This window comes from Squalius cephalus (genome assembly GCF_949319135.1).
Source record: "Squalius cephalus genome assembly, chromosome: 3".
In the NCBI taxonomy this organism is placed as follows: Eukaryota; Metazoa; Chordata; class Actinopteri; order Cypriniformes; family Leuciscidae; genus Squalius; species Squalius cephalus.
Genome location: NC_137124.1, coordinates 40095575 through 40114528, shown reverse-complemented (window position 1 = coordinate 40114528; position 18954 = coordinate 40095575). Strand labels below are relative to the sequence as shown.

At 35.8% G+C, this 18954-nt stretch overlaps 1 protein-coding gene across 4 annotated transcripts in view; it reads right to left on the bottom strand.

Annotated features, from left to right (window-relative positions):
* LOC307155833 (protein phosphatase 3 catalytic subunit alpha) overlaps nucleotides 1-18954 on the bottom strand; it is a 243072-nt gene that overhangs the window by 56990 nt on the left and 167128 nt on the right. For all 4 annotated transcript variants that reach the window (XM_079866811.1, XM_079866813.1, XM_079866812.1 and 1 more), the window contains exons 3-6: nucleotides 10723-10847; nucleotides 10419-10530; nucleotides 9908-10053; nucleotides 8294-8433 (exon numbers count right to left, since the gene is read on the bottom strand). In XM_079866811.1, coding sequence (XP_079722937.1) covers nucleotides 8294-8433; nucleotides 9908-10053; nucleotides 10419-10530; nucleotides 10723-10847 — 523 coding nt within the window. The remainder of the gene's footprint in view (nucleotides 1-8293; nucleotides 8434-9907; nucleotides 10054-10418; nucleotides 10531-10722; nucleotides 10848-18954) is intronic.

Genomic DNA, 18954 nt, shown 5'->3' with positions numbered 1-18954 from the left:
CTAATATTCCTGCTGAAATTTGTCATTAATGGTAATCAAACAACATAATCTCTCACTGCTCATAACTGAATCACTTTGGTAACTTAATAAGAATAAACGTACATTTAATTTACACAGTGAATACTATGCAGTGTTTTTTGTACATGTGATTACTTTATACATTGTATGTAGTATTTCTTATTTCTTGTGTTTTAAGTTTTTCAAGTTGGTCTATTTCATAACTGACTGTTCACTTGTCTTCAATAAGTCATTTTTTTAAACTTATGTTAGTTAGGCTAGTATTAGTTTTTTTGTAATATTCATATTTAAAGCAAAACTAACTAGAGGGAGATGGAGCATCAGTAACGGAAGTAAACCTTATGGCGCTTTTCCATTACCAGTACCAGCTCAACTAGACTCGCCTCGACTCGCCTCGGCTTGGCTTGCTTTTCGCTCCGTTTTCCATTGCAGATAGTACCTCCACAATAGTACCTGGTCGTCATAGCGACGCCGCAGGAAACTGCCGTGACTTAATCTTCTACGCAAGGCACCCGCTACCCACACACACACAGGACAATGGAGAAAATCGAGTGTATGCTGTTTTTGGATGTTTTTGTTTTTGCTGTTTTTTTATTCAGGATACTCTGTCTGGCGCATGCAATGATGACGCAGTGAATAGTGACGATTCTCTCTGACCAATCAGCAGTCTGCCGTGTTTTCACGTCACATTTTAGTATCGCCTCAGCTCGCTTAGAACCTCGCCGGAGGTGGTACGGAAAAAAGTACCTGGAAGCAGGTACAGCCGCAGGGGCGTAGAATTTAGTAGGGACGCTAGGGACGTGTCCCTACCAATATCCAGTGACACTGATATGTCCCTATCAATAATTTCGATCAAAACTTAAACTATATTTATATATATAACCACTGTTGTCCGGTTGTGTCTTGTGGTTTTTATGTATTAGGCTTATTTTATTTAATCAAGAAACATCTTCACTGTAAACCCTAACGCTCAAAATAATTAATTGGTTTGAGTAGGACAAACTTAAATTAAACTAATTAGTTCAGTCAAATTAACTTTTATGAGTATTTAGCACTTTCTTTTTCTTTCAAGTTCACAGAACTGATATATTTTAAGTAAACTGAACTATTTCATTGTTTTGAGTTTTATGAAATTATTTATTTTAATTTAGACAAACTTAAGTTTAATTGAAACGGCTGGGATGTCTATTTCCCAGCATGCTTTGCCGATGGCACTTGAATGGGAGAGTAAATGCTAAAATTAAGTGTAATATAATGTTTTATTTGTGCAAGATTAATGTTAAGTGGGAGATTTAGTAGTGATTAATGTTTTGTTATGCTAATTTAGAAGAATTTCTGTTAATGTTGGTTTTAGGATAGTTACCATCATGGTGACAAGTGGTGCATGCGGCTTGATTTGAGAGCAAATAAAATCTTTATATTGTTGTACTCATACAGCAAGTGCTGTATAACATACTATTGTTAGCATGATAACATAGTATGTTAGCAAACTAGCTTGTTAAAACTATAAGTTAATACTAATGAAATGTTCACATTGAGATTACATGAAGGTTTTAAGTTAAATGTATGAAATAGTGTACTCTTATTTTAATTGTTCTTAACTTGAAATGTTTAAGTACAAACTTAAAATCTTAAGTTCTGCTTACTTAAACTTTGAATTTCAAAACTTAAAAATTTGAGGCAATCGATTGCCTTAAATTTTTTGAGTTCTGCTAACTTATTCGGGTTTACAGTGTTATTTAGATTAAAATCTACGGTGGCCCAGTAGTGCACAACACAACGAAATTTAAAAAGCAAACATAAGTTCACAACACAACGAAATTAAGCCACAACACAACGAAATGAATCCACAACACAACGGAAAATCTACAACACAACGAAATAAAGCCACAACACAACGGAAATAAGCCACAACACAACGGAAAATCTACAACACAACGAAATAAAGCCACAACACAACGGAAATGCTCCCGACCACTAGAGGGCTCTCGGAGCCCGGTAAAGTTAGTTTTCCTAGCCATTGTTCTATAGAGTCAGCAGTCTTAATATATCAATACCACGATTAGTTTTAACAGTGTATATCGACATAAAATATTACTTCAAAATAACCTACATGAATTATAGCTGTGTTTATACTCGAGAATGCTTGGACGCGCTACCACAGCGCATGATCCATAAGGGAACGTCTGGCAATTCCACCAAGTGGTTAAAACGTATAATTTATTATAATATAATTTGATAAATAAAAATAAAAACCATTTGGTGAAATAGGGAGGTATTGGCACAATTCCACCTGTAAATAAGTCAGTCTGGTCACTAGGAAGCTTTGTGACACGAAAAAAAAAAAAACTTGATTTAGGCCTAATGTTTGTATAAAAAAACAAATCTTGTACTGTGCATACAGGGAGCTATTGGCACAATTTCACCTGTTGTAAGTCAGTCTGGTTAATAGGAACTACAACCTTTGAAACATGATAAAAGAAAAAAAAAAACTTTTACAGAAATTTCCTAAAAAAAAAAAGATTGTTTACTGGGCAGCCATAGTCATAGGCAGCCGTGCACGAGCGCAAAACCTCACAACACCCGCCCCTGTCGGTGATTGGTTGGAACACTATTTATTTTGGTTTTGAGTGTTTGGCTAAACCGGGTGAAAACAACTGTTTTTATGTGCAGATCTCAGAGCCTAGGCTGCCTACAGAGACGCGTTTTTTTGACGGCATGCTTATGGGACGGGCAGCTAGCGGATCGTTAGGTAAGATTAGATGAATGTGAACATTTATGTTTGGGCCTGAAATCGCTGATACCACCTTTAACAAAGATTAACAAAAACAGTAGTAAATGTATTGGTCATTGTTAGTTCATGTTAGTTAATACATTTACTAATGTTTAATAAAGGAACCTTATTGTAAAGTGTTACCAATAATTGTATCTAAAATACAATGATTGCTAGGCAAAAATTAATCTTGATTTTTTTTTTTTTTACTTTCTTTCCTGAAAATCAGTTTTTTTGGTCATAAAATCTACAATGTTCCTCACAGTCACATGTCACTTATCCTGTAAGTTCAAAAAGGTGATGGTGAATGCATGCTACTCTTGGTTACACTTTATTTTAAGGTGACAGTAACATTGTGGGCAGCACTGTGGCTCAGTGGTTAGTGTTGCAAGAAGGTCCCCAGTTTGAGCCCCGGCTGAGCCAGAAGTCCTTTCTGTGTGGAGTTTGCATGTTCTCCCCGTGCCAGCGTGGGTTTCCTCCGGGTACTCCAGACACATGCAGGTGAATTGGACAGTCAAAATTGCCTGTGTGTGATTCTGTGTGTGAGAGCCCTGTGATGGACTGGCCATCTGTCCAGGGTACTTTCCCCTGCCTCTGGCCTAAGAAACTGGGATAGACTTCAGCCCTATGACTAGAAAGGTTTTATAAGGAATAGAGAGAGTTATATTGTACTTAATCAAATAAGTACTGAGTAATATTAATTAACTACATGTACTTACTATAGAGTTGCGTTTAGGGTTAGTTACTTGTAATTATGCATCATTTACTGTTTTTACTATAGTAAGTACATGTAGTAACGTGTAACTACGTCACCTTAAAATAAAGTGGGTTACACTTTATTTTAAGGTGTCCTTGTTACAGTTTAATCATACATTTAAGTACTGAGTAATATTAATGAACTACATGTACTTACTATAGGGTGAGGAAAATGGGTTGGTTTAGGGTTAGTTGCATGTAATTATGCATAATTTATAGTTATTACTTCAGTAACTATATGTAACATCTGTAACAAAGACACTGTAAAATAAAGTGTTACCATAAAGTGTAAGTCAGCTCTTTTCTGACTTGTCAAACTAACAGTGTCACAACTGTCCCTGTGTTAAAATGCAGAATTAATCTATCTATGTCGTGACATATTGTTGCCGTGAAATAAAATATTGTGATATACGGTTTTTGGTCATAAGCAAAACTGTCAAATAGATATACACATCTGAATATGAGGTGTTTTTTTCTGTTAAGCCCTCGTGAACATTTACTTATCGCCTATTAATAATATGCAAGCACTGTATAATAAACTGACAATGTAAGCAGACCATCTAAAAAAAACACACATAAGACACATTTTTTCAAACATTTGTTGTCAGGATCCAAATCTGAACTGATGTGTGGACATCAGATGTAAGAATTAAACCTGCTATTCTTCTCTTGCATTTACTGCTTACAATCTCTTTTCTATCGCCAACAAAAGATCATATGAATCCGTGTAGGCCTATCATTCGCTCAGTCATTTTTTTGATTTAACCCTCTGGGGTCTGAGGTGTTTTCTGGGCCCTGGAGGTGTTCTGACATGCTCTGACATTTGTGCTTATTTCTGTTACTTGTGACATTTTCATGGCTAAAGTCTGATTACACTGTATTTAGCACAAACTCTGCTACAATAATATGTCAGCAGCATGTATGTAAAAGTTTGTAGTTTTGAGATAATGACATTTATGCGTGGTTTGTGAAAAAACACAAACAAATTGTCACTGAAATAAGGTCATGAAACCCATACTGATTATTTCTTCATAAGACTTTTGAAAATTGTATGCCGTAGCCTAGAATATTTGCTCCAAAACTATGTGAAAATCATCCTGACTGCTCATTCAGATAAGACAATATATTGATTTAAAATTTGTAAGACATGTTTTGTGTGAGAAAGCTTTATGCGAAGAGGCGTGGACATCATGACTATTTAATTTCTTTCACACCTGAGAAAGACAAAGACCCTCCCATAATGACCCTATTAGGTGCTAACAGGCCCTATCATTCTGAGCAACCTTGCACAAAGAATGAGGAGATTTAAAAAAGAATGGCTTTTTGATTGTTTGGATTTATTTACAACACAACATAATCCAAATATACACAACAAATGACAAAAAAAACACATTATTTAACACACTGAACTAAAGACAGAGACTTAACCAGTCACATACCTTTGTGCCATTCCTGAAACATAGTACATACCTGTCATTTCCATGGTGTTTGATTTTTCACTTTACCATGTTCATGTACGGAGACTTATGTGAATGTTGAAGTATGCGGAAGACTCCTCAGTGGAGCATCTGGTCCCTGAAAAAAAACAAAAAACCCCGCTGTGAACATACTGATATCAAGAGAAACTATAGGGGCTGCACGATTTGGGGAATACATTTTAGATTTTTCAGGTTAAAATTGCTTTTTTAAAATGTACAGAATACACACACACACACACACACACACACACACACACACACACACACACACACATATACAGTGCTATGCATAAGTTTAGACACCCATACTAAAGTTGACTAAAAAGAGGAATAAAAAATCATCTTTTGGAAACAGAACTTAATGCCTTAATTTAAAAAATTAGGAAAAATCCAACCTTTAAGGACACCAATTTTCTTTGTGAGTGAATAATGTATCGTAAATAAATAAATGTTCTTCCTTAAAATACAGGGTGCATAAGTTTGGACACCCATATGTTAAATTCCCATAGAGGCAGGCAGATTTTTATTTTTAAGTATTTTTTTTTAATTTTTTTTTAGGATACTATGCATCCTGATAAAGTTCCCTTGGCCTTTGGAATTAAAATAGCCCCACATCATCACATAGCCTTCACCATACCTAGAGATTGACATGGTTTTATTTCAATTAGCCTAATAGCTAGTTTGATTTGCATTGAGAGATGATCTTATGGAAAGTACCCCATGCCAATCTCTAGGTATGGTGAAGGCTATGTGATGATGTGGGGCTATTTTAATTCCAAAGGCCAAGGGAACTTTAGCAGGATGCATAGTATCCTAAAAAAATAATTTAAAAAAATACTTAAAAATAAAAATCTGCCTGCCTCTATGGGAATTTAACATAGGGGTGTCCAAACTTATGCACCCTGTATTTTAAGGAAGATTATTTATTTATTTACGATACATTATTCATTCACAAAGAAAATTGGTGTCCTTAAAGGTTGGATTTTTCCTAATTTTTTAAATTAAGGCATTAAGTTCAATTTCCAAAAGATGATTTTTTATTCCTCTTTTTAGTCAACTTTAGCATGGGTGTCTAAACTTATGCATAGCACTGTATATACATATATATATATATATATATATATATATATATATGCAGCACAGCACATATCTTATATGCCTACAAGGCACAACAAAGTATTCATTATATATATATATATAATGAACACCAGGTTTGTTGTGCCTTGTAGGCATAAGCTATGTGCTGTGCTGCATAAAATAATAATAACAATAGCCTATAATTCGTTAAAAAGGAACACTTAAGTAACACTGCACTAGAGAAAAATATATTGATTATCATATGTTACTTCAATCTCATTTCATAATGTCATAACGAAAATAAACATTTGGAGTAAAAAAAAATGAAGCCTATTGTTTGGCGCAATTTTGCTTTTCAAACGCGTGCAGAGAACATTTACTGAAGGGATCAAGCTGCTCAATCCACAAATATATTATTCATAATATGAAACATGAAACATAATATTCACCATAGTATACACTCATACTAGCCTACTTTTATCATGTTGTGTTTTATTATAGAATAAGCCTACTTTTATCATGCTGTGTTTTATTATAGAATATAAAAACATCCTTGTGTCGAACATGTACATTTAGCACTGAAAGGTTGCCTACCAGTCTAGTTCACATTTCAACATGTTTCTGTCTATATATAGATACATATACTGTATATGTACGATATTAGGCTTAGTTCATGTTTTTACTCCAATCTCATTTCATAACATACATTTTAATCTGGCACCACCAGTTTAACATGTCTTACCTTGAAAATCGTCTCATCGTCAAATCGCGTTCTTCTATTCTTCTGAGGTAAATCCAAGTGAAACAGCACAGCACAGCACAGCACAAACACAGTCTTCCAAACTCGATGAAAAGCAGAGGAGTAAGTTACCAAAGTCTTTGATGACTTTAACAAATGCATATACTATATAGTATTAAAGTTGTATTAATGTTACTGTAGTATGAAGCAGGGCGGGTCGATGAAAAGCAGAGGAGTAAGTTACCAAAGTCTCTGATTCTTTGTTTTGAGGTAATAAGGGCGTTTACAGGTCTGCATTTGTCCGCGTGGATCATTTGCATGTCAATCGCTCGTGCGTGCGTGGGCGTGGTCACATTAGAGTTAATTAGGATGCGTTTGAGAAACTGTACATGCCCTCTGCTTTCATACGGATTACTTAAACAGAGAATATTTGTTTTTTAAATAATTTACATACTTTAAAAATAGACTCCAAGCGTTGTATAGACATGCGTTTCAAGTCTATGTGACAAACATTCGCTGAGTTACAGGTCATTTTCTGTCGCGTTTCAGAATGAGTTTCACATTGAGAGAGACAGCAGAACGCGCATCATGTTTATTTTCTTTGTTTTACGAAAAACACAACATTTTGTTTTTATTATGAGTGTACACAAATAAAAGAAGACATTTAACAGTTTTGAATGATGTACAACACAAGCATGTAAGATCAAAATCAACAGAGTATTTTGAGTCTCTTTTGCACTGATCCTAGTCGACCTCAGGGGGTTAATATTTTAAGTAGAAAAATGAGAAAACAGTTCCTTTTTTGTTTTTTCATTTTTTTCCAAAAAAAACGAAAAACAAGATTTCAGCTTGATTTTTCGTTTTTCGTTCTGACACGGATTCATATCAAGCTTCCAAGTCCTATTTACACCTATTGAAACTATGTATTATTGAATTACCTATTGAAAATCTGACCTCATATCATCTGATACAATAACTATTTTTCTATCAACAGAGACAGTGATATTTCCATCAGTCCTTCCTGAATTCACACAACCAATTTCATTCTGCTGCCATTCTACAGTATGACATCCTCCTTATTGAGGCAAATCCAACACACAACATAAATCATCTTTATTTAACAGTCACTAGAGAATCAAACAATACAGCACCACTGGATAATGGTTCTTATATTCGTGCTCATAGACACATGTATGCCATTTCTATTCTGTGATATGGAGGGTTTCAGAAAAACGAGGAGGCAGGAAATATCTGAATATACCCAATCTTTTTAATCTAACTGGCATGTCAATTCACTAATTTATCTCATTGTGCAATATGCTCACATAACACACTATGAGAATTATTACAATGAATCTCATGTCTAGGAATGCATGACATTTTATGTTAAAAGATATGTTATGTTTTTGTGTAAAGTGCTTTTTGGTTTCCTCTTTGATGTGCTTTTGGTACCTGTAGAAATAGGAGCAGCCTCTCACTGTGTTGTGTGTGAAATGTTCCTGGGTCTTCTCGTTCCCAAAGTCCTCTAGCGGATCCGACCAAAGCAAGTCACACATTGGTCCATATGCGGGAGGCTCTTTGAATCTGTCTAACTGGAAAAGGTAAATACACTATATACTACAGAGTACTCCAGGGTTAGATAAAGCATCATAATTAACAGAAAAAACAAACAATCAGAATAGAATAGATAAAATCTGTATATTGTCACCCTTTTTTAATTACTATATGGCCACATAAGAAAAACATAGCATTTTGCAAGATTAAAGAGTCCAAACCCATTTGACCAAAGTTTTATCTGATTTAGGGCCAGATAAAAAGGGCAAATTAGCGTGACAGTGTAATTCCAAAACAGCGCAGATGGGAGTGGAAAGTTCTGCGCATGATCTACTGACATTAGCGTCTGGTTTAAGACATGTTTTTTTTTTTGGGTGGTAAATAATGGCACAAATACCAGTAAATTGTCAAGCGCAAACCTTAGTAAATCACCTTGTGTCATGATTAATTTAAATACTCTCCTCCCATAAATTTTGCGCCTGAAAGGGAAACTCATATAATAATGATATATAATTTTTCACTGTGTGTCTTTGGTAAATCCTGACAGTAGTTTTTAAAGAAGGCTTGCACTGGTGCAAGCTCTTAGTAAATCTGGCCCTTATGCTTTAAAGATATACTATAGAGGTATTGCTGTTGTACTAAGGCTAACATACTGCCAATGCAAAGTTAATGTTTTTCTACAAGGCTAATCCGTCCTTTTTGATAACAGCTTGGGCATCTAATAAAATATTCCACTGCATATAAACTGCATAAGCAGTGGAACAAATTATTCTAAATAATCCTCAGATTAAAACTAAACTGAATTAAGAGCTCAGTGTAGATGATAAGAACTGAATTGGTTAAGGACTTCCCCCTAATCATCAGAGCCTTGGATCTCAGTCATGATAGCAGCTGGGCTTTTACTATAATCACCTCATATTTTTTGTAGTTGCTTTTCTAATAGTATTTATTTTTTCACTTAGCAAGGGAATGGGGAGGGAAAGGTAAACATTTTGCTTCTACTGATAAAAGTCATATTTAAGAGAAAGAAATACAATATAATGGCTTTTAAATGAGAACATTTAATAGAGAGAAGGACATTGACTTAGGAACTTAGGGAAAATACTTTAGAGAGGTAGGGAGCAGTAACCTGGTCATTTTGAAAGTTTATTCTCCATAGGAAACAGATTATTGAAATCAGAATTTCTACATTACAGACAGTGATGAAAAGAACAAATATCAGATTCATCATTTGTGCTCTGAACTGCAGGACCCTTAATATAATGTTTTTAAAAATGGCCTCTTTGTGTAAATGAACATGATTAACACTGTATCTTTTAGCTAGAGACTGATTGTGTGTTAAGGTCTAAAATGAGAGTTAACAATGTTAGAGTCCCTTTTTGGTGGACTAACAAGTAGGAATGTTTTTTTTCCCTTGATGATCACTACTTGCACATACAAAGCACAGGTGTTAATAGAATTATAGGCTGGTTCTTTAAACAGGGAAATTACACTAGTTTGTTATATACATACTTTCCTGATGTCATCAAGGTTTGTGATTTCAGGGGACAGTCCTCCGTGCACACACAGGAATTGCTGGTTCATGAGGGCTGCCAGGGGAAGACAGTCAAAAGCATCCATACACGCATCATACACCCGCTCTGAATACTTAATTCTACCTGTCAAGGGATGAAGGAGGAACGACCAGTTGAGATGGAGGGAAAAGAAAATGACCACACATTAACACACACTCTCACTCTTAGACGGAAAGTCTTAAAAAAGCCAATGAAAAAAACAATTGTTTTTACATGTGTAAACATTAAGATAAGCCAATAAAATGTCTGAATTCAAATACTGAGCCGGGAAGTGGCTTTACTTCTAACTAGAAATCCCAGAAAATAGATGGTAGTATATGATCTGTGACCAGACCCAGCTCCCATTTATTTTTCTTATGGATGACAGTTTCCTTAGGTTTTATATTGCAAAATGCAACAGTCAAAGTGTTATGTACTATGGTTATCGATGATGTGGCAGTCATACTTACATTCCTGTTTAAAAGTGAAATACTCAGTTAAATGTCTACATTCGTGGTTCCCACGCAGCAAAAACAGTGTTTTGGGGTAAAGAATTTTTAAGGCCCATAGGTACAGCACACACTAGGGACACAAAAAAACAAAAACAAGAGTAAAACTAAATGTTTAGGTTTAAAAGTACATATACAAGTGAAGCGGATTAAATCTGAAAACAATTAGACAGATTTGGGTCAATGTTTTTGTTTTTTAATTATTAAAAATTAATAGAATGTATGAAGTGCATTATTTAGTGTTCAGATAATAGCAGTGACTTACTTCAATACTGAAATATCCTCTGTCCACATAATCGCCCAGAAAAAGGTATCGTGTGCTGGCTGGAGATCCTCCTACTTCAAAGAGCTTCATCAAGTCGAAAAACTGCCCATGAATGTCTCCACAAACTAGAGGAAACATACACAAACAGTTATTCTCTGTGTATTTCTATCATTATTAGCATTATTGCATCATCATTATTAGTGCTGTGCTGAGTCTGACCCAATTATCAACATATTGTGAAGCGTCTGTACGTTAGTACAGTACTTACATAAGCTGACAAAAACATGAATAAAACATTAGTTGATAAAACATAATACAGATTTGTGCACAATACCACTAACCATTACAGTACTGTGCACATTACTAAACATTTTCTTCCCGTGTCAGGACTTGGAACAGGCACAGTAGACATCCAACCTGTTTCTGAACAACACTGCTGCAGGCTTTTTAAATAAAATGCGTCACCTGGTCCCCTGTTTTATGAATAATAAATAAATATGTACTGTGTGGGCTGAAAGACAGCTTTGTGTAAAAACATGTGTGCTGGCCCCTGGTAATATATCCAGTAACGTAGTTTTGACATCCTAATAGAGCAGGTGGAGAGAAGAGAAAGGTTTGCTGGTGTGAGCTCTGGAAACACAGGAAAAAGAATGTTTAAATCCCTCCTGGAAACCTCACTTTGACCACTGCTGCTCTGCCCTAAAGCAAGGCAATAACACTTCATCTCATCCAGCAGTGACTGTGTTTGTGTGCCTTTCCACCCTCCAGACCACTCTCACTATATTAAAAAACAGATCTGCTATGCACCTGTCCAAAGCACTGAAAAGAGGATTTATTTTACAGTGTTTGTATTTTATTTAAAAGTATAAAAACATGTTAATATATACAAATATTAAACAATTATTATTATTAACAACTGCCACAAGGAGGATAAAACAAATACTGTTTGAGGAAAGTAAATAAACGAGGAGTTGTATGTATATTTCCTGTCACAAAATGGGCAAAGAGATCTCGAAATCTGATTCAAACAATAATACAGTTTATGTGATATCTTACCACATAAGCTATCACTTTTAATCCCTAGCAATATAAAACACATGGTAATGAAAAGTAAACATAAAATTACATAATCTGGTTTCAATTAGAGTATTACTTTGTCCATTTAAGGATGACCATTTAAGAATATTTGCCCGGTAGTGTTTAACATGGATCACATCCTCTTTGCATCAAAACACTCAGTGGACTGATACATCACACAAGTTTAACCCATACCCATACCAAGTGAACCAAAAGGAAATGTTTTATATTCTGAGATCAAAAAGGCAAAAATTCAAAAAGAGTAAATTTCCAGGTGTTTCTTTAAGATAATATACAGTCTGATTTGTTGGTATTCTTCATTGGCAATCATTTATGTTTAAAAATTGCATGTGTGAAATCAGCCTCAAGACAATAGCGTGCAACAGCAGCACATCACTGTGACTGATGTAACATACTGTCACGGAGAGACACTGAGATATAATTTCTCCATGGTAACGGAGCAGAAAGCTGGGTTCTGTTACCTTGTCAATTTGGAATGCAAATGTTATTAAGAAAACTGTCTTTCGCCTTCATACAACCAATCAGTGTTTTCACTCTTCTTGTCAAATTGTCAATATCAAATTACTAGATCTCAGTCTCCAGATACAGGCTCCATCGACACTTTGTGCTATCCTGATTACACTAGGGCCTGTGCTTAAGTTATTTTATTTACATGTCAATATTAGTCATTCCTTTTTTATTTCTTATTCATAGGAATGTAATGAATTTTATAAAGAGCGCTTCCTCAGTTATGCTTAATGTAATTTGCTTGAGCATGCAAATTCATGACTCATTCACTAGGGATCTTGCATTTAAAGTATTTCATGCTACTGCAACGAGAGCTGAGAGCTTATGCAGGCCTTTTTGGCAACTCATATAAACAGAGTTATCAATTATTATATTATGTGCACCAAGATCAAATCTTGTCTTCTTTTTTTCCCTTTTTCCCCCAACAAGCACCACTACTACAATAGCTGTAGCTTCAACTCGGTGATGGAGTATTCTTGAAAAAGTCTATCCACCATATCACCAAAATGCAATCACCACCTCTTGTTAGAATAACCAGTCGGTTAACAGGTTACAACTGTTCTTCTCAGTGTGATTTTGACATGATTGCCAGAACTAACACATAGCCTATACTGAAATCCTAAATTTAATTGGCACACAGTGCAGGTACATTGTGGACTGATTTTAGGGATATTCCAGATTTTGATTGCCATGATGCATCTTGCACATTTCACAACACTAAATGAAATGCCCAGTGAGTGGAGCTAAAGCCATGTTCAGATTTATGCGAAACATGAAACCTGCATTTGTTTATTATGTTCTCGAGCATGCGTCGTGGCACTCTCGTGAACTCAGGTCAGAGGCCCACACGGAAGAAAATGAATAGTTGAATAAAGTCGTTATTTTTTGGGTTTTTTTGCACACAAGAAGTATTCTCGTCGCTTGATAAACTTAAGGTTGAGCCACTGTAGTCACTTGGACTATTTTAACAATGTCTTTTCTGGGCCAGCAGATTCAATTACCTAGCAGCCAATGAAGGAGTGAGACAGCTCTCAGATTTTATCAAAAATATCTTAATTTGTGTTCCGAAGATGAACGAAAGTCTTACGGGGTTGGAACAACATGAGGGTGAGTAATTACTGACAGAATTTACATTTTTGGGTGAACTAACCCTTTAAGGTTTGGGTTGTTGTTTATTAGCAAGATGCAAGATTTTAATATTTTGCCTTCAAATAGGCCTAGGCTATGCCTGTTGTGGTTGTATTTGTTTGTTGTTAAGTAAAACGAACTAGAGAACAGTCAGGAATTCTGAATGTGCATTTAAGTCTTTTCATATCTACATAACATAACATAGGCCTATAACAGTTGCTTAATGTCTTTATAATAAATGCATCAAAACTATCATATTGTATTATTTGTCTGATTATGTTCATTTATCCATGTTTCATCCATCCATAATCATGAATCGTGATTTGTTCTTAAAATTATTTGCATGCAACGCACAAGTTTGTGCATATGCATGCTTAGTGAATGAGACCCAATGTTTTTTAGATACGTTTTCATATCTGAATAACGATAAAAAAAAAAACAATGAAAATGGAGCACAAGAGCACACCTCTGCCATCAGCTATATGACATATGCTGTCATTTGAATACAAATTGGACACTTAAAAAAAATATTTTTTAACTTTAATTCACAAATGTATTTGTACGCACACAAGCACATGTCTGTGTGTATGTGTGTTGCTTTCCCCTGTGACCAGGAGAGTAGAACAGTCAAATCAACCAATTAGCATCTGTTGAAGAGACTGTGGCAGGAAGCAATTAGGCAGACTTATGAGACTCCAGAGACGACATTATCTGTAGTGAATCTGCCTTCCTCAGACTAGTTGTCCGTAAACATGTCCTTTAACAGAAAGAATATTATCAAATTTCTGCCAATAAAAAAAAAATGGTCCAATTTTCAGAAGTAACAAGAAGTATAGCATTGTTTGCGCATAAGTACATACGTAAAGGGACAGTGTCTGAAATGTAAATATGACTAATGGATTTGTCAAACAAATAAACAATTAAATATTTTTGTTCAAAATAGTTATTACTGTATATAGGGTACAATCTTAGAGGAAAACCGTTGATTCAAATATTTATTGTGTCAATAGTTATTGAAAATGACATTAACATAATAAGTGCTGAGAATAAATGATGTTTTTTAAGTTTGAAGTTTTTCCAAACCAACATCCTCAAATTCTTACTTTCTCTCATAAATACACTGCAAGGCCAAAACATACATTACCTCACTCACGATGTTTGATCTCTTAGCCAATAGTAGTCAAACCAGTGGTTACCATCACCATGGAAACATTGCTTATTGGCATGGAAACGGCCAACCAATGAAGTTCACCCGAGCAGTGCAACTTTTTGCATTCAAACTTTACATTATCTCCGTACTGCTGTTTAGAAAGGCTGCAGTTGAGTTTTTATAATGCTTTATATAAGAGTGCATGGATAGTACAAAAAGAGCTTGTCTATAAACTCACTCAAAAAGACTGAAATGTCCAGCTGTAAATGAGATGTTTTGGACAATATAAAAAGTGATATTCATCCCATGGCAGTGGTAATATCCCGGCATCAATGTTTCACCCTGCGTTGTTTTGTCTGGTTAAAGGAAAGAAAAGCCATAAAAAGATATATGTGCATCCTTGTATTAGTCTGGTAAAAGTGTAATGTTAAGGCATAGCATGAAAGCACAAGCGGCAAACATATTATAATTGAGAAAACCACTCAGAAAGATTGGTACTGAAATGTACATATTCTCAGAGTGCTGCAGTTTGTGTAATACACATTGTCAAGGCAGAGTTAAAAGCACACACTCATACTAACATACAAAGCAAGAGTCACAACCAGATCCTACATGAGATTAGGGAGTGGGAGTACATGAGAGGGAAGCGGAGAGATTGTTCTGACTGCACAACTATCAGCAGGCCAGAATGTGGGTGAAACACATTACACAACACAGACCCACTTGCTTTAGCCCACATGAGGCCATCACAGGGGTGTGCACACACACATACACACACACACACACACACACACACACACACACACACACACACACACACACACACACACACACACACACACACACACACTCGTACGCACGCGCGCGCGGTTTACGGCAACTCTCCATAGGTGTAAATATTTTTTATACTGAGCTAATTATTGTTTTTTATCCCTTAACCTTTCCATCACAGAAAACCTTCTGCATTAAAAAAATCATTTAGTCATGTTAAAAAAAACATTAGTATGTTTTTTAAGCCATTTGGTTTACGAGGACACAGTAAGTGTTATTATGACATAACAAAATCTGCATAAATAAACAAGCAATAAATAAACACACTTTCCAACTTTTAATCTAAAGAGAATTTCATGAACAATGTTGTTGATATGAAATATTTCTGGATTAAAATATCCAAAAACCACTAAAACGGTGTTATATATTTTGTTGACTTGTAAACTTACATTATCTCAAATGTTTCCAACAATGTTTAAATCCAGAGAAATCAGCTAACCAGTCGTTAACCAGTGTAACGACCCATGTCATTTCGTCACCTGTCAATGACATCATATTTCATCACAATTAAGCTACCCTTGATTTCCGTAGAAACCATGAAAACACCAAAGATTCTTTAATATATTATGTTTTATTAGACAGATGAGTAACTGTTTGGATACCTTTATCAAGAGAAAACTAACATATACTGTTATATAGCTCAACTTATATACTGTAGGTATATATTATTATTATTATTATTGTTTGAATCTCTTGTTTTCTTGATTTAGGCATGTCTGTACCATGCCTCAGAGACAACACTATTTTGTCAACAAGCTAACATAGCAAAATTTGTAGTAACAGTAATACAGCATTTTCTCCACCATACAATATATTTTTTAATTAATTGCATGCCATTTAGCAGCACAAGTCATCCAGCATTTATTAATATGATATTCTAATATCGATCTGGCTTACTGCAGTGTGCAACAAGTCTCATAGCAGCCACCGAGTGAACGAACAGAGTAACGTTATAACATAACTTTCAACATACTTAAATGTATTTTTAGTATGACTATTTTGACCAAGTAAAACAGGGCTGTGTTACCCCAAATTCAGCACTTGTGGCTGTTTTATTAGGGACTGTTTACACCTGCTCACTTCATGGGTTTTCTGTGATCAGAGAGCTATCCAATCATGAAAAGACCAGGTATAAATGCCCTCCGAAACGCTTTCGAGACAGATTTAAATCCGATCGCTAAAACTACTTCAGGAGATGGTCTGAGACACATTCCAGACAAAACTGGACAAGTGTAAATGCATCTGGTTGTTGAAACCACATATGTAAATATACTTTTCCCAAAAAAAAAAAAAAAAAAAAAAAAAGTGAGAGACTGTTATAGGTTATTTGACATGTTATAGCCAGATATGATGGCACTATCGCAACATGTATCACCACAGATTAACCCCTGGGGTCGACAATCGTGCCGGCATGATTTGCTCACTTTTTTTCTTATCAGTTCAAACGAGACTCAAAATACTCTGTTGAGTTTGATCTTACAAACCAGTTTCATACATCAATCGATCCTGTTAAGTGTGTATTATTTTTGTGTATACTCACAATAAAAACAAAGTGTTGCTTTTTGCCAAATAAAGAAAAATAAACATGATGTGAGTTCTGCTTTCTCTCTGTCAGTGAAGTCAATTCTGAAACGCGTCCGAAAATGAACAATAACTCAGCGAATACTCAGTCAAACAGGCATACAGACACATAGGCATGAAGCTTGAATTCTCTTCTTTTGAATGAAGTAATTTATATAAAAAAAACTAATATTCTCAGTTTATGTAATATGTATGAAAAGAGAGAGATGTCAGTCATTCTCATCTCAGCTCATTATTTTTAATGTGACCCCGCCCACGGAGAGCGTGCGCTATTCAAACGCAAATGACTAAGGCAATCCATGCAAACTGTGAATGCCCACATATCATCTTGAGAAAACACATCAAGTTTAATCAGATCATTGTACTTGTTTACACCGTCTCGCAGCGCTGTGAGGAATAATACTATCGTAATAATCAGGGTGCGATTTGTATCCCTGCCTCTGCTTAATTATTTTTATCCCCGGTGGGGATAAATTTATCCCCCCCCTCAAAGTGATCAGTGCTACTACACTAGTGGCGAGGCGGATCACAAAACTTATCACGGATCCGTGGTTTGTTTAAAGTCAATTTTATTTTAAAATGCGCTACTTTGACTGGCTCCGCAGCCTCTCTGTAATCAGCACTCTGCAGACTTGCTCAATGTCCCGCCCACGACACTATATGATTGGTTACACCTCACGAGTAATAGCCTATCAACACTTGTGAGATGGTTGCAGGTCTTTTTTTATGCCGCATATTCAGCACATTACTGAAGCTGGAATAAAAACATCACAATCTGATTATCTGTTTCTATGATGACAAGCAGAGTTAGTGTCCCAGACTCAGTCACACCACTGAGAATGGCCGAAGTTACACATACGGTGTTTCACTCAATTGAGGCTAAAGCAAAGGTTTTTTGATTAGGCCTACTCACTCACTTTTGAGTGTCTGGCGCGAGTGATTTCAATGTTAAGTCAATGTAAAGACGCGTTTACGCGCGTCCAGAGGTCCTGCGGCGCGAAGGCGTTTCGCGCGGCGTGGTAGACGCGAAGCCCGAATGAGGCGAATTGACTAACACAGATAACGTTATTACTTTAACAGCAGCAGTAAAACTGTTTCTACTGTGATGGTTTAACTTTCTGTGGTTCAGCAGAGGCTGATATAGCCTATAGGAGTAGCCAGGCTATTCAACTAAGTAAAGCGCTGTAATGTGAACTGTCAGTGTGATAGAACAATAAAATCCGAAATGGACCACCCACTGTCAGCGCTAGCCTTCTGAGACAATAGATGACATTGTGGCTAATTTATCTTCAAAATCAAGCCCGACCCTACCCGAGCCCATGCACGTTGTGTCCGAACCCTGGCCCGACACATTAACTGTCTAGGCTAATTATGAGCCCGAGCCCGATTTAAACCCGACCATTTTTTAATAGGCCTACGTGGGCCGTTATAACCAGGGGTGGCGCCAGGGAAGTTGAGATGAAGCAAAGATGAAGTTGACGATCGCCATCTCCGTAGTGAACGCGCCTATATGGAGAAACGCATGGATTACGTCAGAGAGTTGCCTATTTCTTTTCGTTTTGAATTGTTTCGTTTAAAGACATTTCAAGCTTTTTTTTAGATATATTTCTTAATATTCTCTGTGAGGCATACACTTAGTTTCGGTTAATTTATGATGAGATGCGCTCCAGTTAACGTGCAGTGCAAGGCGCGCCGGTGCCTCCATGATTATAGCCTGCTATATTTGCGTCTTATTTATTAAATATATGCAATTCGTTGATGAAAAAAAATATTAAAATTAAGATACAATTTATACAAAACGAAATTCACTTTAAAGAAAGGCTTTCTACAAAACAAAACTTAATGAAGTGGTCAAAATCATGTCTAACCCACTCCAAGTCTCCAAGTCTCTTACTCCTGCTGTTCACTTTTCATAAATCAACATAGAAAAAAAATAA